The sequence below is a fragment of the Schistocerca gregaria genome, chromosome 1, assembly GCF_023897955.1.
Source record: "Schistocerca gregaria isolate iqSchGreg1 chromosome 1, iqSchGreg1.2, whole genome shotgun sequence".
NCBI classification, from domain to species: domain Eukaryota; kingdom Metazoa; phylum Arthropoda; class Insecta; order Orthoptera; family Acrididae; genus Schistocerca; species Schistocerca gregaria.
Window position 1 is genome coordinate 337,397,436 of NC_064920.1, and position 23,135 is coordinate 337,420,570.

Consider the following 23,135-nt stretch of genomic DNA (forward strand, 5'->3'; position numbering starts at 1 on the left):
GCTTGAAGCCCTTTAGGACTTCACGTAAACCCGCTATCTTCAAATAGTATAGAGGATTAGATGGCAGAAACTGCACTGTGATGTTCACATGTTCTACAAAAGTATATAACTTACTAGCACATTGCTATTGTATAAAACATTGTCCAGTTAGGTTCATTTAGATTTCAAGATATATTTGGAAAACAAGATACTTAATTGACTCGTTTTCTTTTTCAGTTTCTTGTGAGTTAACGAACATTGCGCTCTCATTTAAGTGTATGGCCGAAGGAGTTAGCCAACAGGAACTGTGAAACGAACCCTGTCGTCCAGGACTGCGTGCCACACAGGGTGAAGATTCACCACGAGATAGGGAAACTCACAGTCGTCTATTGTCTATTGAGGCCTAAGTGTTGTAGTGTGCGAGTGAGACAGACGGGAACCTACATCATAGGGAAACCCAGTAGAAGCCGTTTGTGGCCGAGGAGCCATAGCAGTGTTAAACATGGCAGATCTAAGACTGGCTATAAAGGGAAACATTTATGGAAACTATTTAATTATGTAGTAATGCAAGGAAAGAAACCACAGTAATTTTAATCTGCCATCCTCCACAAACTTTCAGGGTGATCCCAATAAAACTTGAATATTGATCATATCTATAATAGTGAAATTAACAAGCTTTATAACGAAGACCTGAATGCCAATGTCTCAACGCTTTGGTCGATCTTAACGATCAATATTTCATATACAAGAGCATATACAAACGTTTTATCAACTCTGTGACTTTATTTGTTTAAGAGATATAGTAAATTTAAGTTAACAGTATTTTCAGTTAAACATCAGATCATAATTTTCTCCACACAAAACACATCGAACGATGACATCATGACACCTTATTGAATCAGTAGGTAATAGAAAATGTGTTGTAAAATTTAGTGCATAATAGTTACATCTGTTATTTATTTATCAGAAAGCGCATTGGTACAAGGCTACTAGCCATGGAATTCAAATCTAAGAAGGAAATTGTATTGGTTTTATGTAAAAGAATTTAACGTTAATTATGTAATGGGTATTAATGTTATTTTAAATAGAACGTGAAAGTTGTAAAGCTTTGATTATTTAAATATGTTAAAATATAAAATGATATAGATTAAGCTGTAGCCAAGCAGATGTACGGCTTCAGGAAAGGGAACTACCCTAATCAGTTGAGCGAGGATATTCCGCTCACTGGAAAAGCTGCCGGGGACGGACAGAGGGACAGTTCGTCTGCGTCTGGAGACACCAAGGGGTACAGTTCGGATGCAGACATGAAAGCGGACGGTAGGTCATTAGGCAGCTAGGAAGTGAAACGACTTAAAAAATTTCGCTTTGTGAGGTATCTAGGAGCAGTGAGCAGCTGTACACCTCGTGTGAACTCTAACTTTTCTCGTAGATAACTTGTATTTCGCGATGACAATGTGAATGATCGAACTGTGTCAAACGAATAAGCGCTCGAGTTAAGTAGTAACTCTAAATATGACCACTTTCGCCATTAGTTTGCTTTCTGTATAGATATTATTCTAAAATAGATATTATTCTATCCAAATCGCAACTGCGTGGCCTACATCATTAATGGGTCGTTAATTTAGTTCCCGATATTATTACCACTGTTATTATATGTTACGTTAACTTTGTGTTTCACAAATTTGCCATCAGCTAGACAATTTAACCAAAGGGTCACAAGTGTCTAATTTAGGGCGTGTAATGCGACAAGGGCGATTCAATCCCTTGACGAGTTGGAGCCAAGACATTTCGACGAAGAGCAACCGCACGTGAGCCCGGACATCTATGGGATGTTAGCTCCCATGCTTCGTGCCTTGTTATGTTTGGAGAACACGGTTGCTGCGCGCCAACCCTTCGGTCGACTACAGCCTCTGTCGCTACAGGTACGTTTTCCTCTCGTTAAGAAGATAGCAGAAGATCTGTTGAAACTTAAATGTGTGTAATGAATGCTGCAATCGAAGATAATCGACAGTTGCTTCGTTTAATTATTTATGGTTGTTGCCACAAAGTTTTCCAATAGCAACTCTGGTTTTACTCATGTCAGGGAACTCATGGTAGGCAACAACACTTTTACTCAATGAGAGACATTCAAATACTAATGCTACTTTTTCTCTACAGGCTGACTACGTTCAACTTTGCCCATTTCCACAAGCCACCTGTTACAGAGGACAGCATTTGTTGTAACTGGATGTCTTGAATGTGGACAATAAAGGTATAAATGATAAAATATACGTGTAGTAATTACTTAAGTGTTTGTATTTAAGAGATAGTTGGTGCGTATTTTTCTGTTTATGGCACCACACGTAATGTGTGTCTTATCTAATTTAAAAGATGCCACGGATGTAGTTACACCTCACAGTGTTATGGTAATGGTACGCGTTATTAATTTATTTATTTATTGGCAATTGTGGTAGTTTTATTATACATCATCATGTGATCCTCGAGACAACAGTATGGTCAACGGAGTGGAAATGTGCCCTTATAGTATTAGACTGTGTGTCATGGCGGCTTAATTATTGTAGGCGTTTTCTTAATTTTGACAATTTTAATCCGAATAATTTTTATTATAAGATCTTACATAATCTCTGATATATTCAATGATTAGTGATTGTATGAGTATCACTGACTGAGTTCAGAGTGAGACACAACGTTCCATCACATCATAGGTGTACGATAGAAAGCCAATTGTTTCACTGTATAGTTTGTAGTCTCGAGTTTGGTGAGCTATTGAGGTAGGATGGAGTGCAGCTTATATGCTGACTGAAGGTGCTATTGAAGATTTCTATGAATCGTTTGTGGTCGCGAATTTGGTGATTAACGCAAGACGGGGTGTCTTTCGTAGGCTGATTAAAGCGCTATGGGAATTTTATATGAACTTCTGGCTGCGCAGTTCGGTTTGCTCTCTTAACATTTGTTGTAGGTGCTTAGTCATTGTGAACTTAGTTCTGTATTTCCTCTAAAATGTCAATTAATTGGCTTTTGGAGACATTATGCAAGGTCTCTCGGGATTTTCAGTGGAGTGTTTACTTTCTGTGAGCTGTATGCCGAAAGCTGAAACGTTATTTTCACTTGTGTTTTTGCGTTCTCCACATCCCGTTTTAAAAGTTCTGCCTATCTGTGCAATGTAGGCTTTATTACAACAGTTGCATTCGACTTTGTAAACTCCAGAACTGTTATATTGTTGTGTTTTGTCTGTTTTCTGAATAATGTAGGTTAATAATGTATTGAGGTGCAGAACTCTATTTTGAGATTTGCTTTCGTTATTGAGTAATTTATTCTGATACAAGTACATAGTATATATCTTTCTTTTCTGTTCCAGTCTTTGTCAACGTAATTTTAAAAAAATGGTTGAAATGGCTCTGAGCACTATGCGACTTAACTTCTGAGGTCATCAGTCGCCTAGAACTTAGAACTAATTAAACCTAACTAACCTAAGGACATCTCACAAATTCATGCCCGAGGCAGGATTCAAACCTGCGACCGTAGCGGTCTCTCGTTTTCAGACTGTAGCGCTTACAACCGCACGGCCACTCCGGCCAGCGCGTAATATCATCTCTAATGGTTTTGAGCTCTGTATTTAATTTCCTTTAATATAATTTGTGGACAAGTTCTGTGTTACAGCCATTACGGTTCGCCACTACTCTGAGGGTTTCAGTTCTGATTTTATATTTGCATTGCTGGGAGGGTATTTTGTGATTCGATCTGTTGCTGATCTAAAGTGTGCCTCATTATTGCTCCAAGATGGCAAAATCTGTTATGAATGACGATACCTGTAGTTGTGGATTTGCGGGAGATATTGAAAGTATGTACCGAGTTCGTGTTGCTAACAGTTACCTCAAGGAAGTTCACGCTGCGGTTACGCTCGTGTTCTATAGTCGAAATGGAAATGAGCGTTAGGCGTCATTGGTCGGGAGGCCCCATGCGAGTCAGTTTCGGCCGCCTTGGTGCAGGTCTTATTCGACGCTACATTGGCCGACCTGCGCGTCGGATGGGGATGAAATGATGACGAAGACAGCACAATACCCAGTCTCTGAGAGGATAAAATCCTCAACGCATCCGGAAATCGAACCCAGGCGCGCAGGACGGCAGTCCGTCACGCTGCCCATTCAGCTATAGAGGCGGACTTCTATGGTAAAGGCGATGCTTTTCTGCATGCTTTTGAACTGTTGGTGGAAGTTGCTAATTCCTTCTGTTGATCCAAAACAGAACGATAGTCTTTTCCTCAATACTTGAGAGCTGCAAGACACGACGTACTGAAAATGTCTATAATATTCGTACTGTCGGTGGAATGTCTAAATCCAGCAGTGACCGTAGAGATCACGTACGTTGAGATACCGTTTCATACCCATTATAATGCGAACTGTAACGCAAAATCGGACCACGTCTTAGCAAGCGAGTTTAGAAGATTAATAATTTTTCTGCACGAGAAGAAAGGGTTATTATCGTTACAACATAGCAGATACCTCTAATTTTGCTGCTCTTTAGTTTATCAGATAGAGAGAAAGGGAGGACAGTGTCTCTCCGAAATGCTGTAGATGACGGGTAGTCAACTTTTTTAACTACACGTTGGCAGTAAAATTTTGTAACCACCCACCGGTTCTACATTAATAGTGATTTATAAATTTGTAAAATAACTTTAATTCATAAATTTTATAAAGCTGAGTTGCAGAAAGTCAAAGCATATAGTAATAATTACTTACGAAATACTTTGGGTCAAAATTTGATGTGAATTTAATGAAAATGTTTAAGACTCCTACTGCCTACCGCCCACCATGGAAGCTGGAACGCCCAGTGGTGGAAGGTAGTGACCACTGCGAATAGAGAAACGTACTGCTGTCGAAAATTACATACATCACATATCACAAAATTGTTTCAGAACAGCTCATTAACGAAATTAATACTGAAATATTGCCGTTGGTGCACGGGGCTCAAAGTGGTGGAAACAATGCTGAAAACTCAGTATTTGGTTATAAAACGATCACTATATCAGTGAAGATTTACGAGTCTAAAAATTAACCAGATGCCAACGTATCAGAGTAACAATGTAACATAAGGTAATGAAGACGTCCGTATTTGAAACTGCTCGACAGCTTAGGCTTGGGCACCAGTAAAAGGTGTATTTAGGCTGCTAGCTTACCTGAAAGTCTGCACCCTGGTTGGTATGAGGCCTCGGGACGAGATGTTCAGCTGCGGCGGCCGCATCGCCTCGTGGTTGTCGTAGTCGATCGCCAGCACGTACGGCAGCTGCGGCAGCACACGCAAAAGCACGGCTACAGGCAGATGTCGTGACTCAAGAGGTAAGATGTTGCAGCGGCGTTGACGCTCAAGGCCATACACCTGCTGTTTACTCTCTCCATATTTAGCACGTTCTTGCTGGCGCTGAGAACTGTGTTTCTTGAAGTTAATGTAATATTCTATGGCAGGCACATTGCCCTGTTCATTTTTGCACTGTGATGTGTAAGTCTGACAGTGAAAGACTAATTACAGGCTATCCACAAAGTACATTACGTTTTAGTTTGTGTCCGTTAGGGGTGGGGCTAGCGCTGCCATCTTGGTGTCATGGCATTTCGCCGCTCAGTCGGCATCCTGCCGTGCTAGTGAGAGGTTCGTGCTGTACTCCGTTGAGTTACTGTGACAGTTTGAAATGTCAGCGTTAATTGGAAATGCCACGAAGTGTGAAGTGCTTGCTGTAACAAGGTTTCTGACTGCAAAAAACTGTACACCGGTAGAAATCTATCGGCAGCTTTGTGAAGTGTATGGCGACAACATAATCAATGAAGGTGGAGTGCGTCGTGGGTCATAAAATTTAAAAATGGCCGAACTAACGTTCACGACGAAGAGAGAAGTGGAAGACCCAACATAGTGACTGCCGAACTTGTCGAGAAAGTCGATGCCGCGGTCCGTGTAAACCTTAATTTCACAATAACGAAACTCTCTATGAGTTTTCCACAAATTTCACGAAGTTTATTGCACGGAATTGGTTACCACAAGTATTATGCAAGATGGATACCAAAAATCGTGACAGAGATTCTCAAAAATCAACGGGTGGCTGCAGCGTTAACGTTTTTGGACGCTTACGAGAAATATGGCAACTCATTACCCCATCGCATCGTTACTGGTGACGAAACTTGGGTTAAGCATGTGAACTGCGAGACAAAATTGCAGTCAATGCAGTGGGGACACACAATTTCCCCCAAAAAAACCAAGAAATGCATGCAGACAATGTCGGCAAGGAAGGTGATGGCGACTGTCTTTTGGGACAGAAAAGGTGCGCTTTTTTTGGATTTCCTGGAAAAAGGCACTACAATAAACTCTCAAAGCTATTGCCAAACTCTGCACAACCTCAGAAGAGCAATACAAAATAAGGTACAGGGGAAAGTTGGGCTCAAAGATCTTGCTGATTCACGACAACGCCCGGACCCACACGGCAAATGCCACACGTGAAGTTCTCGAATCTTTTAAGTGGGAGTTGTTTCCTCATCCGCCGAACATTCCCGACCTGGCACCGAGCGACTTCCAAAATGGTTCAAATGGTTCTGAGCACTATGGGACTCAACTGCTGTGGTCATTAGTCCCCTAGAACTTAGAACTACTTAAACCTAACTAACCTAAGGACATTACACACATCCATGCCCGAGGCAGGATTCGAACCTGCGACCGTAGCAGTCTCACGGTTCCGGACTGCGCGCCTAGAACCGCGAGACCACCGCGGCCGGCCGCGACTTCCACTTATTCCCATCAATGAAGAAGTGGTTGTCTATGCAGCGTTTTGGTTGATGGCGCAGGCGGCCGAATTTTACGATGAAGGAATTTCAAAGCTCGTCCATCGCTACGATAAGTGCCTTAATTTAAATGGCAACTATGTATAAAAGTAGTATTTAAATGTGGGTTTCATCTGTATACAATAAAAAAATTCCAATACTTTATTTATTTTTAATTCCAAAACGCAATGTACTTTGTGGATAGCCCTCGTAGGTCTGATCACTTCAGATACTTAACATTTAATTTATGTCCAGAAAGTGTAGTTGGAAGCCTAGTCAATTTTATTATATCTCTCCATTCCGCCATTCTCAAGTATTACAGAATTTGCCTATATGATTATCCAATTGTTTTATTTTTAAAATTATCCCACCAACTTGCTGATATCCATCATAAAGAACTATTTGTGCTTCTGTAAAGATTGGAGCTCATGTAATTCAAGGTGCAAATTTTATTTCTTCATGTTGAAGTTTGAATGTCTTAAAAAAAACCTTTTCTTGACATTTAACTTAATTCTTTCTGGTAATTTATTGAGAATAACAATCTTCTGTTGTCTTTCTTCAACATCAGCGTAACTGAAATGATCACACTGTTTCTGTTTAAATAACTTCATGTATAACACGTGTCAATGCTTATACATGAACTCAGTATGTATTTGGAATGTTTAACACGGTTTTTTAATGTATAGGGCGGTGCCCTTATTCAAAGGCTATAGGCTACTATTTTAATATACTGACCTTTTGTTTTAAAAGTTTATTCTTTTAAAACAACAAGAGATTGCACAAAATAATTTTACGTTGAATTACAAACTATTTGATATCTCATTCGTTCAGAAAGCTCTCTTGCTGAGGGGGGGGGGGGGGGGGGGGGGGAGGAGGGTAACATAATCCGTAGAGTCGAGGGTGATCTACTCCTGTTACACGCAGCCCGATGGAGAAGGGGGTTTAGTGGGAGTCACCGATGGTAAATACAGGGGTACTGTGTTGATGTCTATTTCATTTTTAAAGTAATCTCCTTTCTTCTGCTAGACAGCGCTGCATTGAACGAACTATGTTTTTCGATAGGGTCCTTTTGCAAATCCGAATAACTTACGACGATGCAAGTATTCCTATATATTCTCTGTAATCTTCTATCTTCTTCCTTCGTCAGTTAATTTGTAACTCTTAATAATTGCAAGGAAAAAGATTCAGGAACGTCTGAAACTATGAGCAAAACAGTGTCTCCCTGATAGACGAAATACTTGAAAATTTTTAGAGCACCCATGGAGCCCATTCCGGCATTTTCCTCTCTTGTAACGTAAATTCGGTTAGGTGCTGGAAACAGTGTGCGACACGACTTATCCGACGAAATGGCACTCTTCCAATGCTCCATAGTCTACGTTACTATAGCTTCGGCACGGATTTATCTTGTTATGGACATCTGCATCACGAACGAGCGGTTTTGGAACTCCAGTTCACCCTTCAATAAAAATGGTTCAAATTGCTCTGAGCACTATGGGACTTAACGTCTGAAGTCATCAGTCCCCTAGAAGTTAGAACTACGTAAACCTAACTAACCTAAGGACATCACACACATCCATGCCCGAGGCAGGATTCGAACCTGCGAACGTAGCGGTCGCTCGGCTCCAGACTGTAGCGCCTAGAACCGCACGTCCCCCTTCAACGCCCTGCTTATGCATCTCCCTTCTTGTTATTTTGGTGCTAGCCGGGTTCGCGAGTGAGACATTCATTTCTGCACTGACGTTTGAGGTGGCCATCCCCCATCATACACTCCTGGAAATTGAAATAAGAACACCGTGAATTCATTGTCCCAGGAAGGGGAAACTTTATGGACACATTCCTGGGGTCAGATACATCACATGATCACACTGACAGAACCACAGGCACATAGATATAGGCAACAGAGCATGCACAATGTCGGCACTAGTACAGTGTATATCCACCTTTCGCAGCAATGCAGGCTGCTATTCTCCCATGGAGACGATCGTAGAGATGCTGGATGTAGTCCTGTGGAACGGCTTGCCATGCCATTTCCGCCTGGCGCCTCAGTTGGACCAGCGTTCATGATGGACGTGCAGACCGCGTGAGACGACGCTTCATCCAGTCCCAAACATGCTTAATGTGGGACAGATCCGGAGATCTTGATGGCCAGGGTAGTTGACTTACACCTTCTAGAGCACGTTGGGTGGCACGGGATACATGCGGACGTGCATTGTCCTGTTGGAACAGCAAGTTCCCTTGCCGGTCTAGGAATGGTACAACGATGGGTTCGATGACGGTTTGGATGTACCGTGCACTATTCAGTGTCCCCTCGACGATCACCAGAGGTGTACGGCCAGTGTAGGAGATCGCTCCCCACACCATGATGCCGGGTGTTGGCCCTGTGTGCCTCGGTCGTATGCAGTCCTGATTGTGGCGCTCACCTGCACGGCGCCAAACACGCATACGACCATCATTGGCACCAAGGCAGAAGCGACTCTCATCGCTGAAGACGACACGTCTCCATTCGTCCCTCCGTTCACGCCTGTCGCGACACCACTGGAGGCGGGCTGCACGATGTCGGGGCGTGAGCGGAAGACGGCCTAACGGTGTGCGGGACCGTAGCCCAGCTTCATGGAGACGGTTGCGAATGGTCCTCGCCGATACCCCAGGAGCAACAGTGTCCCTAATTTGCTGGGAAGTGGCGGTGCGGTCCTCTACGGCACTGCGTAGGATCCTACGGTCTTGGCTTGCATCCGTGCGTCGCTGCGGTCCGGTCCCAGGTCGACGGGCACGTGCACCTTCCGCCGACCACTGGCGACAACATAAATGTACTGTGGAGACCTCACGCCCCACGTGTTGAGCAATTCGGCGGTACGTCCACCCGGCCTCCCGCATGCCCACTATACGCCCTCGCTCAAAGTCCGTCAACTGCACATACGGTTCACGTCCACGCTGTCGCGGCATGCTACCAGTGTTAAAAACTGCTATAGAGCTCCGTACGCCGCAGCAAACTGGCTGACACTGACGGCGGCGGTGCACAAATGCTGCGCAGCTAGCGCCATTCGACGGCCAACACCGGGGTTCCTGGTGTGTCCGCTGTGCCGTGTGTGTGATCATTGCTTGTACAGCCCTCTCGCACTGTCCGGAGCAAGTATGGTGGGTCTGACACACCGGTGTCAATGTGTTCGTTTTTCCATTTCCAGGAGTGTAGTTCTCTTAAATGACCGTCTGTAACGATCACCCGGCGTACATATCTGTCCTCTTTTCCTGTACAGAGCATAAATCTTTGATACGGCGCCTCTTGAAATACCACACACATCGTCAACCATAGTTACGGAAGAACCATAGGAGCACCAACAATTTCTCAATGTTCGAAATCACTGAGCTCCGACGTAATACAATCACAACTACACAGTAGTCTGTTCGAGTCCTCACTTGCGCATGGGTGTGTGTGTTTGTCCTTAGGATAACTTAGGTTAAGTAGTGTGTAAGCTTAGGGACTGATGACCTTAGCAGTTAAGTCCCACAAGATATCACACATATTTGAACAGTAGTCTGTTCTGAAACCGACTGACGCTTGCAACGTATTGAGGATAATGGGTAGGTACCGTTCATCGTCAAATACAGCAACCAACTTGAGGGCTGGGCTAGAATCAGCATTCATCATCAAGTCCGCACTTCTCGCGGTGTTTTCACATTTTCTTTCCCAAGCCCTTAATGTACTGTTTTCGACTGGGAAAACTTCGTTTTGCATACTGCAGCTTTCATTACGAGAAATTATCGCCTGCGTGTGCAGCGCCTGCGGAGTTAGCCGGGCTCGGTGCGCCTGCAGAGCGGGCGGAAGCCGCGCGCCAGCGAGCCGGATCTGTCGCTGCGGAAACTGTTCTCCGGGCTCCGTCTGCCGGAAGCGTTCACTGCCAGCAGCCGCCGTGCCGTCCGCTGCGCCACCGGAGGAGGAAATTGCCAATTGCGGCAGGGGTAATGACGGGAATCCTCATATCGGAAAACCATTACGCGGCGCGGGCGGCGGCGCAAGCAAGGATTATGCAGTTAGAATGCGCACGGGGACGTGTCGGTGGGCGGGACCTGCTTTGGTTGCCGAGAGGGAGGCAGAGTCGTGGGGGTTGGGGGCGGCGGGGGCGGTGGGAGGGTCACCGCTGGGTCCTGTAGTTGGGCCACGAGGGGCCAGGGCGCGCCCTAACGAGCCGCACCTGTCACTGAGAGAGGGCGATTTACCGTTGCTACGTCGACTGCGAACGCAGCGCCTTGCCCCGTTATTTTGTTCCGGTGGGGGAATAATGATTTGGCTACTACGACAGCTTTGACTAACTCACTCATCAATACGTGTTAAGTTGAATGCTAATTTGTTGTCAAGAGTCTCACAACAGCCGCTTTATGACGTCAAGGGAAGTTGTCGAAGAAATCTCTGAAATACTGGCTTTTTCCTCACTCATACGGGTAGAGGGTAGGGATTGAGGAAGGCCGTCAAAGGAGCAGGTAACCCGTTCTTTAGCCAACTAACAACAAAAATTAAATAACATGAAAAATAGACCAAAATGAAATAGGGGATGTATTTACATCGAGTTTAAAATGCTTTCTAGGGGAAAAGTGAAATGGATGTTTTTACATACACAAGAGATATGATTTCTTACACTGGTAGTTAACAATAGTAACAATAAAAGGAAAAACGAAACACATGAACTTTGCGCTCCAGTAACTCTGTTTTGCTAAGTTCCTGCACTGCGTATGTGTTTTGGGGCACTGTAGTGCTGTAGACGGATTCTAGGTAGTTACTGCACGCTATTACGTGTGCTGGAACAGTCTCATTATTGAGAGAGAGCAGCACGTGTGACGAGGAAAGTGGCCGTGGCTGGTAGAACGCTTTACCTGCCGTACCGGATAACTATGAATAATGTTGATTTCAAGCACTTGGTTCAAATGGCTCTGAGCACTATGGGACTTGACTTCTAAGGTCAGCAGTCCCCTAGGACTTAGAACTACTTAAACCTAACTAACCTAAGGACATCACAAACATCCATGCCCGAGGCAGGATTTGAACCTGCAACCGTAGCGGTCGCGCGGTTCCAGACTGTAGCGCCTAGAACAGCTCGGCCACTCCGGCCGGCGATTTCAAGCACTGCACAGCAGAGAGCGATATCCACGTATTAATTTGAGTGCTGCAAATTGCTCAACTGGTCGCTAAATGAAATGCCACTAATTATGTAACCAATGGCTTTATTCGACGCTTATTGGGAGATACCCATCATCAGACAGTCTGGAAACCAAAAGACAAATGACAGAAATTATACAAATGTATAGGGAGAAACATGACAAGAGTGCAATTACAAAGCTTCGTCATATTGAAAGCTGACACATACACCGTGATCCTCTGGTACTCAAATACATAAAGACACGTTGTAACCGATAAGTCTGGCATGGCAGACTAATATCAAAACTACGTCACGCTCTGCGGCTACATACTTTAAGCCACCAGAGAACGGTGAAGCATACATAAGTGGTGCCACATAGAAGTGAAAACAGAGTGATAAATTTTAATTTATTGACAGAAAAGTATTGAATGCAAAACGTAACTTTCATAAAGTTCTACAAAGCAAGAAAGTAAAACAAGCTGTAAAACAATTTTTACACTGCTATGAAATGCCGTCAGTAGAATAGACACGTAAACTAAAACGAGTAAGGAAGGTATGCAAACGAGTTATAGAAAATCAAAATTACACGAAATGACTTATTGATAAAAAGTGTGAACCATACCACATAGTGATGAACAATGAAATTTCAGCGTTAAAAAGAAAACAAGAAAGAAACAGTCCTCACATATGACACGAATGCAAGCCCTCACTGGATTAGGTAAAGGAACTAGAACCATCGAAAGATACAAAAATAAATCAAGAGAAAGATGAAATACATAAAATAATGTAGCAAAGATCCAGAAATATAAAGAAGTATAGAGTCCGTAATAATGCTTGAAAGTACTCAGTAGTTAACAGAACAAGATAAAATAACAACAAATTTACATTTAAAGGATGGTAGCGACTGAAGTCCTCCAGAAGACCCATCAAATGCAGTATGTGCGGAAAACCTACTTCTACATAATGAAAAATAAAAATGTGACATACATAGAATTAGAGCAATAACTCCCACTGCTACAGGACCGGATGAGGGATATCGTAAGTAATAAATAAAATACTGTAACTCATTAATCAGTAAATGAAATACAAAAAACTCTGAATCTCAAAACTGTCAGGGACTCAAACTCTGAAGAATAATGTATATGAAAAGTGTGCACAGGATCGATAGATCTGCTTAAAACAACATAGAGCGTAAATAATAGCACAAAACAGGTAAATTGAAAGGAAGTGGTGCAAGTAAAAGTAATTCCCGTAATTTTCGTAATTAATGGAATATGACGAAAGTAAGAGGCGTAACAACCAACCGCCGACTAATATGTATGTGGAGTACTCTAGAGTCGGTGGGAATTGCATAGAATTACAAGTGTAGTATTTCCTTAATTATTTTAAAGAACCTTTGGCGTCTTGAAGACAGCTGTTCATTCAACACTGAACATGAGTCACACGACTGGTGTAGAAAATTTTCTAACTCTTCCAAAATATCTAACTCACTCCCTTTTGGCTCCACATGAAGTACATTCATCCATCTGTCTATGGGAAGCTTTCGATGTCCCTCACCTGCTAAACGGCACACGAGTGATGAATTTTATTTACAAGCATGTTCACGAAACTAGTGGCAAAGCTTCTTCCAGTATGACTCACGTAGAGTCACAGGAACGACATTTAAATTTCTAGCCGCCTGATCAGCTGTATTTATCCGGTTTATCGTCAACAGAATTCCGCTACAAGAAACTTAACTCTTTTCGCGCGTGAAACTTTCCGGAATGAAAGTGCAGTAGTCTCACAATGCTGTCCTGAGTGAAATACGGACACATTAAGTTTTTCAGGTGACTTTTACCAAAGACTTTTATCTCGATAGCAGATATGAATGAATCCGAATACTCATTGGCACGACCTACTTGCATAAGAATATCAATCTCTTTATTCAAGCGTTTAGTGCTGAGCTAAAACTTGTGTAATCTATTGTACGCTGATTGAAAGTATGCACGTTTGAGTGCAAGTGGATGGGCAGAATCGTTACCCAAAATACAGTCAGTGGCTGCTGATCTACGACAAATACTAAAAGGACTGAGGTGCCCACTCTCTCGTTAACATAAGATCAAGAAAGCTCAGTCGTTTATTATTCTCTAATTCAGATGCACTTGGTTCGATGCCTGTTCGTTATCAAGGTACACAATCACAACGTCATTCATTTATCTACGATAAAATACATTTTTAAACATAATGGACGGACTATTTTTGAAGAAGGTGTTCTATGGGTAATTAAAAAGTATTTCAGTCGGAATAACTGATGCGGCTGCACCCCATCACAAGTTTTATGATAATTCTTACCATGTTGAACAAAAAAATTAAAAGAAATGATCAGAGGAATAAATTCAAGAAGTTCATAGTCTTCCTCAACGGCTAATTTTTATGTTTCATACAATTCATATGAATTATTTCCAAAGTTTCGTCAAGCGGGATGTTATTGTAAGGATTAGTGATGTCAAAGGAAGCTAGAAACGAATCTTCTGGCACATTACAATTCTTAATTAATGCTTTCATTTCGTAATTGTTCTTAACGAACCAAGTATTAGAAAAAAGTGAGCTTCTTTAATTTGGTTTAATAAAAACTATTTATTACAAATATGGGGCTTTGGTATCCATTCACATGGGGTCTTACTCGATAACCTTGTTTATGAAGCTTAATCTGTGTCCTCAATTTTGGAAGTTTTGGGTTCATGATGAAACATTTTCCCTTAGCAACGCCTGAATAGAACAGAAAATTTGAATTGTTCACACATTTTGTTTTTCAAATCATCAATAAATTTTGGCATAGGATTTTTCTTGTCTTCTTTAATGTTGTTGTGTTCAAAAAATTCTTATGTCTTACTAACAGAATCTTTAGCTCAAATAAGTACGACCGGCTGTCGCTGTTGACTCTTGTTACGATAACGCTACTTCCACATCATTTTGTGTCCAGATTCATGACTGATAACAGAAGTGTTTAGGATGCTAATTGAGCGTTAAATTATTTTTCAAGGGCTTTACACGTTTTACTTCAATGGCTGCCTGAAGAGATCCAGGAATGAATTTTATATTGTTCACAAACATTTTTAATTTCAGAACAACTCTTTTAATACTTTGGTTGTTAACTGTTGCTGGGAGATTAAAATTCAGACCTTTATAAACAAGTACTGCTCATCAGAAGACAACTCGAGGTTTGGTAAGTTGACTACACTAGCTACAAAAGGATGTTTACACCTGGCATGCTTAACATTGGAATTTCACATATTTTATTCTATATCATTATGTGGTACGGTATTTGTCAATACGCCACTCAATTCTGATTTTGTGTAACTGGTTTGTATACCTTACAAGTTTTATTTTTTGTGCCTATTCTACTGATGGCAATTTATACCAATGGAAGAATTGTTTTTTGGTATGTTGTTTAACTTTCTTGCTTTGTATACCTTTGTGAAAGTTCTGTTTTGTATTCAACAGGTTTTTGTAAGGGCATTGTAATTAATTATTTTGTTTTCGTTGCTATGCGGCACCACTTATTTATGCTTCATCGTCCTGTGATAGCACAAATTGTTTACTTGGAAAACATAATGTAGCTCTGAGATTAGTCTGCCATGACAGCTGTATCAGTTACAATGTATCTTTCTGCATCTGCATAACTATATGATCATGGTGTGTATGACAGCTCTCTATACGATGAAATTTTGTTATCGTACAATTGTCTTGTTGCTCTTTGTAGCTTTGTACGTGTTCTCTCTTTTGTATTTTGGTGCAGGCTGGAGTGGCGCAGCAGTTCTAGGCACTTCAGTCTCGAACCGCGCGACCGCTACGTCGCAGGTTCGAATCCTGCCTTGGGTATGGATGTGTGTGATGTTCTTAGGTTAGTTAGGTTGAAGTAACCCTAAGTTTTAGGGCACTGATGACCTCAGATGTTAAGTCCCATAGTGCTCAAAGCCATTTGAACCAAAAATGTTCAAATGTCTGTGAAATGTTATGGGACTTGACTGCTAAGGTCATCACTCCCTAAGCTCACACACTACTTAAGCTAAATTATCCTAAGGACAAACACACACACCCACCCATGCCCGAGGGAGGACTCGAACGTCTGCCGGGACCAGACGCACAGACCATGACTGCAGTGCCCTAGACCGCTCGGCTAATCCCGCGCAGCTCATTTGAACCATTTTTGTATTTTGGTTTCCTGACTATCTGATGAGATGCCTCTCCCGAAACGCGTCAAATCCACCCACTGGATTCTAAGTAGTGGCGCTTACTTTCGTGGCCAATTCAATAATTCTGGAGCACTCATATTAATGTTCAATGTGGTAGCACTCTTACGGTGTGACTCTATGTCACAATTACAACGTACCTACGTAGATAGTGTTGATGTACATTTCTTCTTTAGTTAGTTACGAATTTTTCTGTTATGGATGTTCTTAACACACTTAGGGGAAAATCAAAACTCCTAGCAAGTCCTAGCAGTGCTTTACAGCTCATTTGAAAGGCGCGCTATGGAAGGATCGATACAACACTAACAAACAGCCCCTAGGAACTTCTTGTAAAGTAAGTAAGTGGAAATAGCAGGGACTTGCCTGCTTGCCTCTCTGTTTCCCTATAGAATGAATGTAGTCATTCTCCTTTTATTGTACGTTGTCAGTTTATAAACACTGCATGGGAGCTTCATCAGACATGGCTGTCGTCTTCTGTATTTATAATGACACTATCATATTGACCATCAAACATTTAGTTTATTCTTTCCTTACGCGGTTCAGCAGCTCGCCATTGTCAAAAGAATGCAACATTCCTGACACATGTCACATGCAACCTACTCTTACTAAAGGTAAGTGTATACATATACTTAGTAAGAGTAAGTTGGATGTGATACTTCACATCAGCAGTGCATGAAGTGCCAATCGAGTTGAGCCTTCCTTCTGCACCACCTGCGTTGCTGAGAGGCATATCGGTTCCTGAAGAGCTATGATACTCAATAAAATTGTTAAAGGTTTTCAATTGAAGCTATTATAAAAGCAGAAATTGCCCTGTCACTGAGCCTTCGGTCTTGACATTCCCAGAGTTGAATATGAACAAACTGTATGAGAAACTGGATTCACCGGCTATGAAATCGAAAACTTATGTCTCGCGAACCCAATCTTATTACAAAGCATGCAGTGCGCACATATTAATATGGACACTGCTTAGAATTTAGATGAGTACATGACAAAGAACAACTAAACGAAACATGAAAGTAAACTATGACAAACAACAATAGTTCTGGGAAAGTCGTCCGATATGAAACGCTGTCGGTAGTGACCAACTTCCTAGCATTATAACGTAGCCGCAGGTGGGTAATTATGATTGTGTGACTGTACCGGTAGAGAAATTAAATTAACCATACAACCACGCCTTTCGGCCTCATTGTGGGTGAATTTACATAGATATTTTGAATTACTGGAAAATCCTTAACTTCGTTCCGTCCTAACCAGTCGATGCCGCTAGATAATGGTTGGTTCAAATGGCTCTGAGCACTATGGGACTTAACTGCTGAGGTCATCAGTCCCCTAGAACTTAGAACTACTTAAACCTAACCAACCTAAGGACATCACACACATCCATGGCCGAGGCAAGATTCGAACCTGCGACCGTAGCGGGGGTAGACTGTAAAGCCTAGAACCGCTCGGCCACTACGGCAGCCACCGCTAAATACTCTCACCAAAACTGTTGTGTGTTGACGAGTAGACTGGGATGATGCACACTAAAGCGAAGGAAACGTGATCTGAATTAAAGTTTCCTCACAAAATTTAAGTGAGGAAATTTAAGAGATATTTAAGTGCAAGTATCATTCTCAAAGCAACGTCCAGAAGTGCGTCTTCTTCGCTTCTTTGTCGCTAAGTGAAATCTTTGGGTTTCTACCATCTCCTGTGTGTGCTTTGCTCAGAGTTGACGTCAAAAATGACCACAAGCGACAAAAAGTTCGTCCAGCTTTAACTACTGGTGTACTTGTAGCATTACGGTTTTTCTCGCAACGAAAACTGAGTAAAACGCATTCTCCAATCGGCCGTCTTTTGGCCTGCACTGTTCGAGAATATGGGACTCACGAGCTTACGTCATCGTCTCGCTTTTTTATCCTATCAATTCACGGTCACCACTTGCAAAAAAATTTAGAAAACGGCTCTTAGCTTCCCACTCTAGCTGTTTCTCGGAACAAATAATGGGTTCTGTCTTATCTGTTGGCGGAAAAACAAAATCCCGAGTCGTGGTGTCGCTTTTTGTCGGAGTGTGTTTTCACAAAGCGGTTCAAGAACACACAGTCTGAATAGTTCCACTGCCTTCGCGAGAGGCAAGCAGTCTGTTCAAATGAGCCCACTTCCATCTGCATTCTGAGAACTCATCACCAGGCAAGGTAGAAACCCATCAGCATAACGCGCTTTGACAGAAAGGGGCCACTTATTTGCTGGAGTGAGTCTCCATGGGTCACTGCTCTGTTCCAAGTGTGAAATGATTGCAGACTAAGAGTAAGTGGAACACAGTGATCTCCAGTGTTTGCTTCGTACACGATTAACTGACAGGAAATCTGAATTAGAACACTGAATTTAGTAAAAGTTACGAAGGAGAGTGATGCAAGTTCAGGGTTGCTCTAAACGATTCGGGTTCTGAATGTAGATACTCACCGGGTTTTTGGCGAGCGACTGCCAGGAGAAGACCAGGTCGCTGATGTGCGCCGGCACGGGCACCACGAAGTTCATGGCGTACGTGTTGACCACGCCCTCTCGCACGTAGAACAGCTCCGCCGACAGGCCTGCAACAAACACAAGCACGCCGTCACCTGAGGCGCGACAGCTGGCTGTGCTCCCGCGTGACGACAGGACACCCTGGGCCGTCTTCCTGTTGCCTATCTGAGATAAACATACCGGACAAACAATTTGTCACCCCAGAAGACATCACGCAAATACCGAGCAAAACCGCCTCTGCCTTCATAACATCCATATTCCAGGGAGAGATTCTGTAAGTATCTTCACTTTCACCATAAACAGCTTAAGCCACTCATTGATGAATACATCCAGTAAATTACAAACAAAATAGGTATACAGCTTCCTACGTTTGACATGCTGCTCAAATAGCCCCGGAAATTTTCTATGGGGTTAAAATGAAGTGATTTAGCTAGCCAATCAAGATACAATAGAATGCCAGAGTATCCATGATACCACGTACGGACCAGATGATACCTAAAATGTCCGATAATATCCCCTTGAAAATCAGAAAACGTAACCTAATTTTCAGCCACCTTCACAGTAGTCCTCTCGTGCCTGTATTCAACGCTACTCGCGATTTCACCATTGTTGGAAATAGTGGTGGCACTTTGCTAGCCGAATCGTATTCAGAATCAGTTGCGATTCGGCTTGAATCTTTCCTACTGAGACAAAACGCTATCTTTTCAACCCCAATTTCATTTTCTGGAAGGCGTAACACTTGGTGTTGGTGCGACCCTGTGAGCACAGGTGTTGTCGCTTTGGAATACGGGTATGCATACAGCCTACTAGTAGTAAAGTTGTAGAAGAAACTGCAACACTTCACCACCGAGAATTTTTAAATGATTTTCATCGTTCATCTTAATGGTAACTTGTATTAGGGGACATACCGTATGGAAAGCACCCCTGAAAAATTTGCAGAACCATCTTAGGTCTGAAAGTTTCTCTCCACACATTCTCCGTTAAACGTTTCATTCGGCCCAGGGAGCAACCGACACGTTCCGGTACTTGGAAAGCAAAATCGGAGGTCACTACGTCTCTCCAGTCAGCTACTGGCAATTTTTTTGTTTTTTGAATTTTCAAGACGTCCAGCTTCGTTAGCCACTGTTGCGGCCTTTTGCGATGTTCCTGACTTAATACGTCCAGCGCATGCATTTTTCTTTCCAATGTTCCCTCTAAATACACTCCTGGAAATTGAAATAAGAACACCGTTAAATCATTGTCCCAGGAAGGGGAAACTTTATTGACACATTCCTGGGGTCAGATACATCACATGATCACACTGACAGAACCACAGGCACATAGACACAGGCAACAGAGTATGCACAATGTCGGCACTAGTACAGTGTATATCCACCTTTCGCAGCAATGCAGGCTGCTATTCTCCCATGGAGACGATCGTAGAGATGCTGGATGTAGTCCTGTGGAACGGCTTGCCATGCCATTTCCACCTGGCGCCTCAGTTGGACCAGCGTTCGTGCTGGACGTGCAGACCGCGTGAGACGACGCTTCATCCAGTCCCAAACATGCTCAATGTGGGACAGATCCGGAGATCTTGCTGGCCACGGTAGTTGACTTACACCTTCTAGAGCACGTTGGGTGGCACGGGATACATGCGGACGTGCATTGTCCTGTTGGAACAGCAAGTTCCCTTGCCGGTCTAGGAATGGTAGAACGATGGGTTCGATGACGGTTTGGATGTACCGTGCACTATTCAGTGTCCCCTTGACGATCACCAGAGGTGTACGGCCAGCGTAGGAGATCGCTCCCTACACCATGATGCCGGGTGTTGGCCCTGTGTGCCTCGGTTGTATGCAGTCCTGATTGTGGCGCTCACCTGCACGGCGCCAAACACGCATACGACCATAATTGGCACCAAGGCAGAAGCGACTCTCATCGCTGAAGACGACACGTCTCCATTCGTCCCTCCATTCAAGCCTGTCGCGACAACGCTGGAGGCGGGCTGCACGATGTTGGGGCGTGAGCCGAAGACGGCCTAACGGTGTGCGGGACCGTAGCCCAGCTTCATGGAGACGGTTGCGAATGGTCCTCGCCGATACCCCAGGAGCAACAGTGTCCCTAATTTGCTGGGAAGTGGCGGTGCGGTCCCCTACGGCACTGCGTAGGATCCTACGGTCTTGGCGTGCATCCGTGCGTCGCTGCGGTCCGGTCCCAGGTCGAAGGGCACGTGCACCTTCCGCCGACCACTGACGACAACATAAATGTACTGTGGAGACCTCACGCCCCACGTGTTGAGCAATTCGGCGGTACGTCCACCCGGCCTCCCGCATGCCCACTATACGCCCTCGCTCAAAGTCTGTCAACTGCACATACGGTTCACGTCCACGCTGTCGCGGCATGCTACCAGTGTTAAAGACTGCGATGGAGCTCCGTATGCCATGGCAAACTGGCTGACACTGACGGCGGCGGTGCACAAATGCTGCGCAGCTAGCGCCATTCGACGGCCAATACCGCGGTTCCTGGTGTGTCCGCTGTGCCGTGTGTGTGATCATTGCTTGTACAAACCTCTCGCAGTGTCCGGAGCAAGTATGGTGGGTCTGACACACCGGTGTCAATGTGATCTTTTTTCCATTTCCAGGAGTGTAGATTGATAATTATCTGCAGTCTCTGAATGCAGTAATTCCTACCCGATTAGAAACTTGATGTCACTGAAAAGGAACGACGTTCGTCTCCTGTTCCTGCCGGTTAGGATCTTTATACAAATTTTCTTCTGTCTTTTTCCTCCGAGTGAAGCACTATTCATTGCTGACACGTTGGACGACCAGTGCTGATACACAAAAAAATTCATTGACAGTGTGGTCTTGGGCTTTTTGAAACGCTGTTACATGCCACCCACCTTAGTGCGCTGTTTCCATTCAAACGTCCGGCATGTACACACCACTTCACTGCCATGTCTTACGTCAGCGGTGGAGGGTCACTTGGCCACCTGGTAACAGTCCCACAATGTACGAGGTCTGTTTGAAAAGTTGCGCAACAGTCGTAATTTCACGCCAATGGTGTGTTGGGTTCAAATTTGATTTGCACCCCTGCAAATGCCTGTGTTTAATGTATAACTGCTGGAAGTTTCACTGCAGTATGTCTGTTAGTTATTGTTCGGTGGTTCTAATGAGCATAGAGTTGTGCAGTTTGCGAATTTCGAGATCGTAGAGTTAGAGGAGCAACGCGTCTGCATTAAATTTTGCTGAAACTAAGGAACGCCTTTACAGAGACACATAAAATAATGCATAATATCTATGATAATGAATGCTTTAAGCCGTATTTGGTGTTACGAATGGTTCAAACGGTTGAGAAAAGACTGGAAGGAACTTAAAGATTGCCTTCGTTCAGAAAATCCTTTGAGTCTACCGATGACGCTCATCTTCATAACGTCAACGAAATTGTGCATGCCATTCGAAGGGTAACTGTCTGAGAGATTGCATAAGACTGTAACATATCGATTAGATCACGTAGTGAAATTCTGACACAGCATCTTCGATTGCATCGTGCTGTCGCCAATTTCGTTCCACGGCTCATGAGTATAGACCAGAAAGAGAATCGCTTCGCAGTCAGTGAAGAGATTTTGGAGCGCGCCAATGAGGACGAGATGTTCTTTAAGAGAATCATAACTGGTGATGAGACAGGTGTCTAAGGTTTTGATGTTGAGACTGAGGTTGAGGCTTCACAGTGGCTCGGGAGATGTTCTCCAAGACCGAAAAAAGCTCGTCAGGTCATATCAAATGTCAAAGCCATACTGATAGTTTTCTTTGCCTATAAAGGATTAGTTCATCAAGAATTTGTGCCACAGTGTCAAACTGTTAATCGATAGTAGTATCGCTGTGACGATTGAGAGAAAATGTGAGAAGGAAACGACCTGAAATGGGGCTCTTGCATCACACTAACGGACAAACACATTTATCCCTGGTGGTGCGTCTTCATTGCACAAAAAACGAAATCACTGTGTTGCCTCATCTTCCGTATTCTCCAGACCTGGCCCCTGAGGCCTTGTTTTTATCTTCTGACTTGAAAACCCAGTAGAAAAGTCAGATTTGGAGCGACAGACAAGATATAAGAAAATTCGCAGACGGCGTTTCACGCGATCCAGCAAGAGGCGCAACAAGACTACTTTCGAAAGTGGAAACGGCTTTGGGAGCGGTGTATCAACTGTCGAGAAGAGCATTTCGAAGGATACCATGCACAACAGGTAAAAGGTAAGCGTAGAAAAAACTTGTGGACTGAGTTATGGAATATTTTGAACAGGCCTTCATTATGATCTTGTGCTCTTTTAAGTGAATGACAAAATTTTTAACACAATTGTGGCACAAAGTTGATAATGAACAGTACTACGTAAAGGCTGAATTGGTGGTTAACCGAAAAGTCATGCTTGAAAAACAAATGATTCAAATGGCTCTGAGCCCTATGGGACTTAACATCTGAGGTCATAAGTCTTCTAGAACTTAGAACTACTTAAGCCTAACTAA

At 43.4% G+C, this 23,135-nt stretch overlaps 1 protein-coding gene across 2 annotated transcripts in view; it reads right to left on the bottom strand.

Annotated features, from left to right (window-relative positions):
- The window catches only part of LOC126344332 (tyrosine-protein kinase Dnt-like), a 211,478-nt gene that overhangs the window by 74,232 nt on the left and 114,111 nt on the right, over nucleotides 1–23,135 (bottom strand). For both annotated transcript variants that reach the window (XM_050002011.1, XM_050002012.1), the window contains exons 2-3: nucleotides 18,580–18,707; nucleotides 5,156–5,262 (exon numbers count right to left, since the gene is read on the bottom strand). In XM_050002011.1, coding sequence (XP_049857968.1) covers nucleotides 5,156–5,262; nucleotides 18,580–18,707 — 235 coding nt within the window. The remainder of the gene's footprint in view (nucleotides 1–5,155; nucleotides 5,263–18,579; nucleotides 18,708–23,135) is intronic.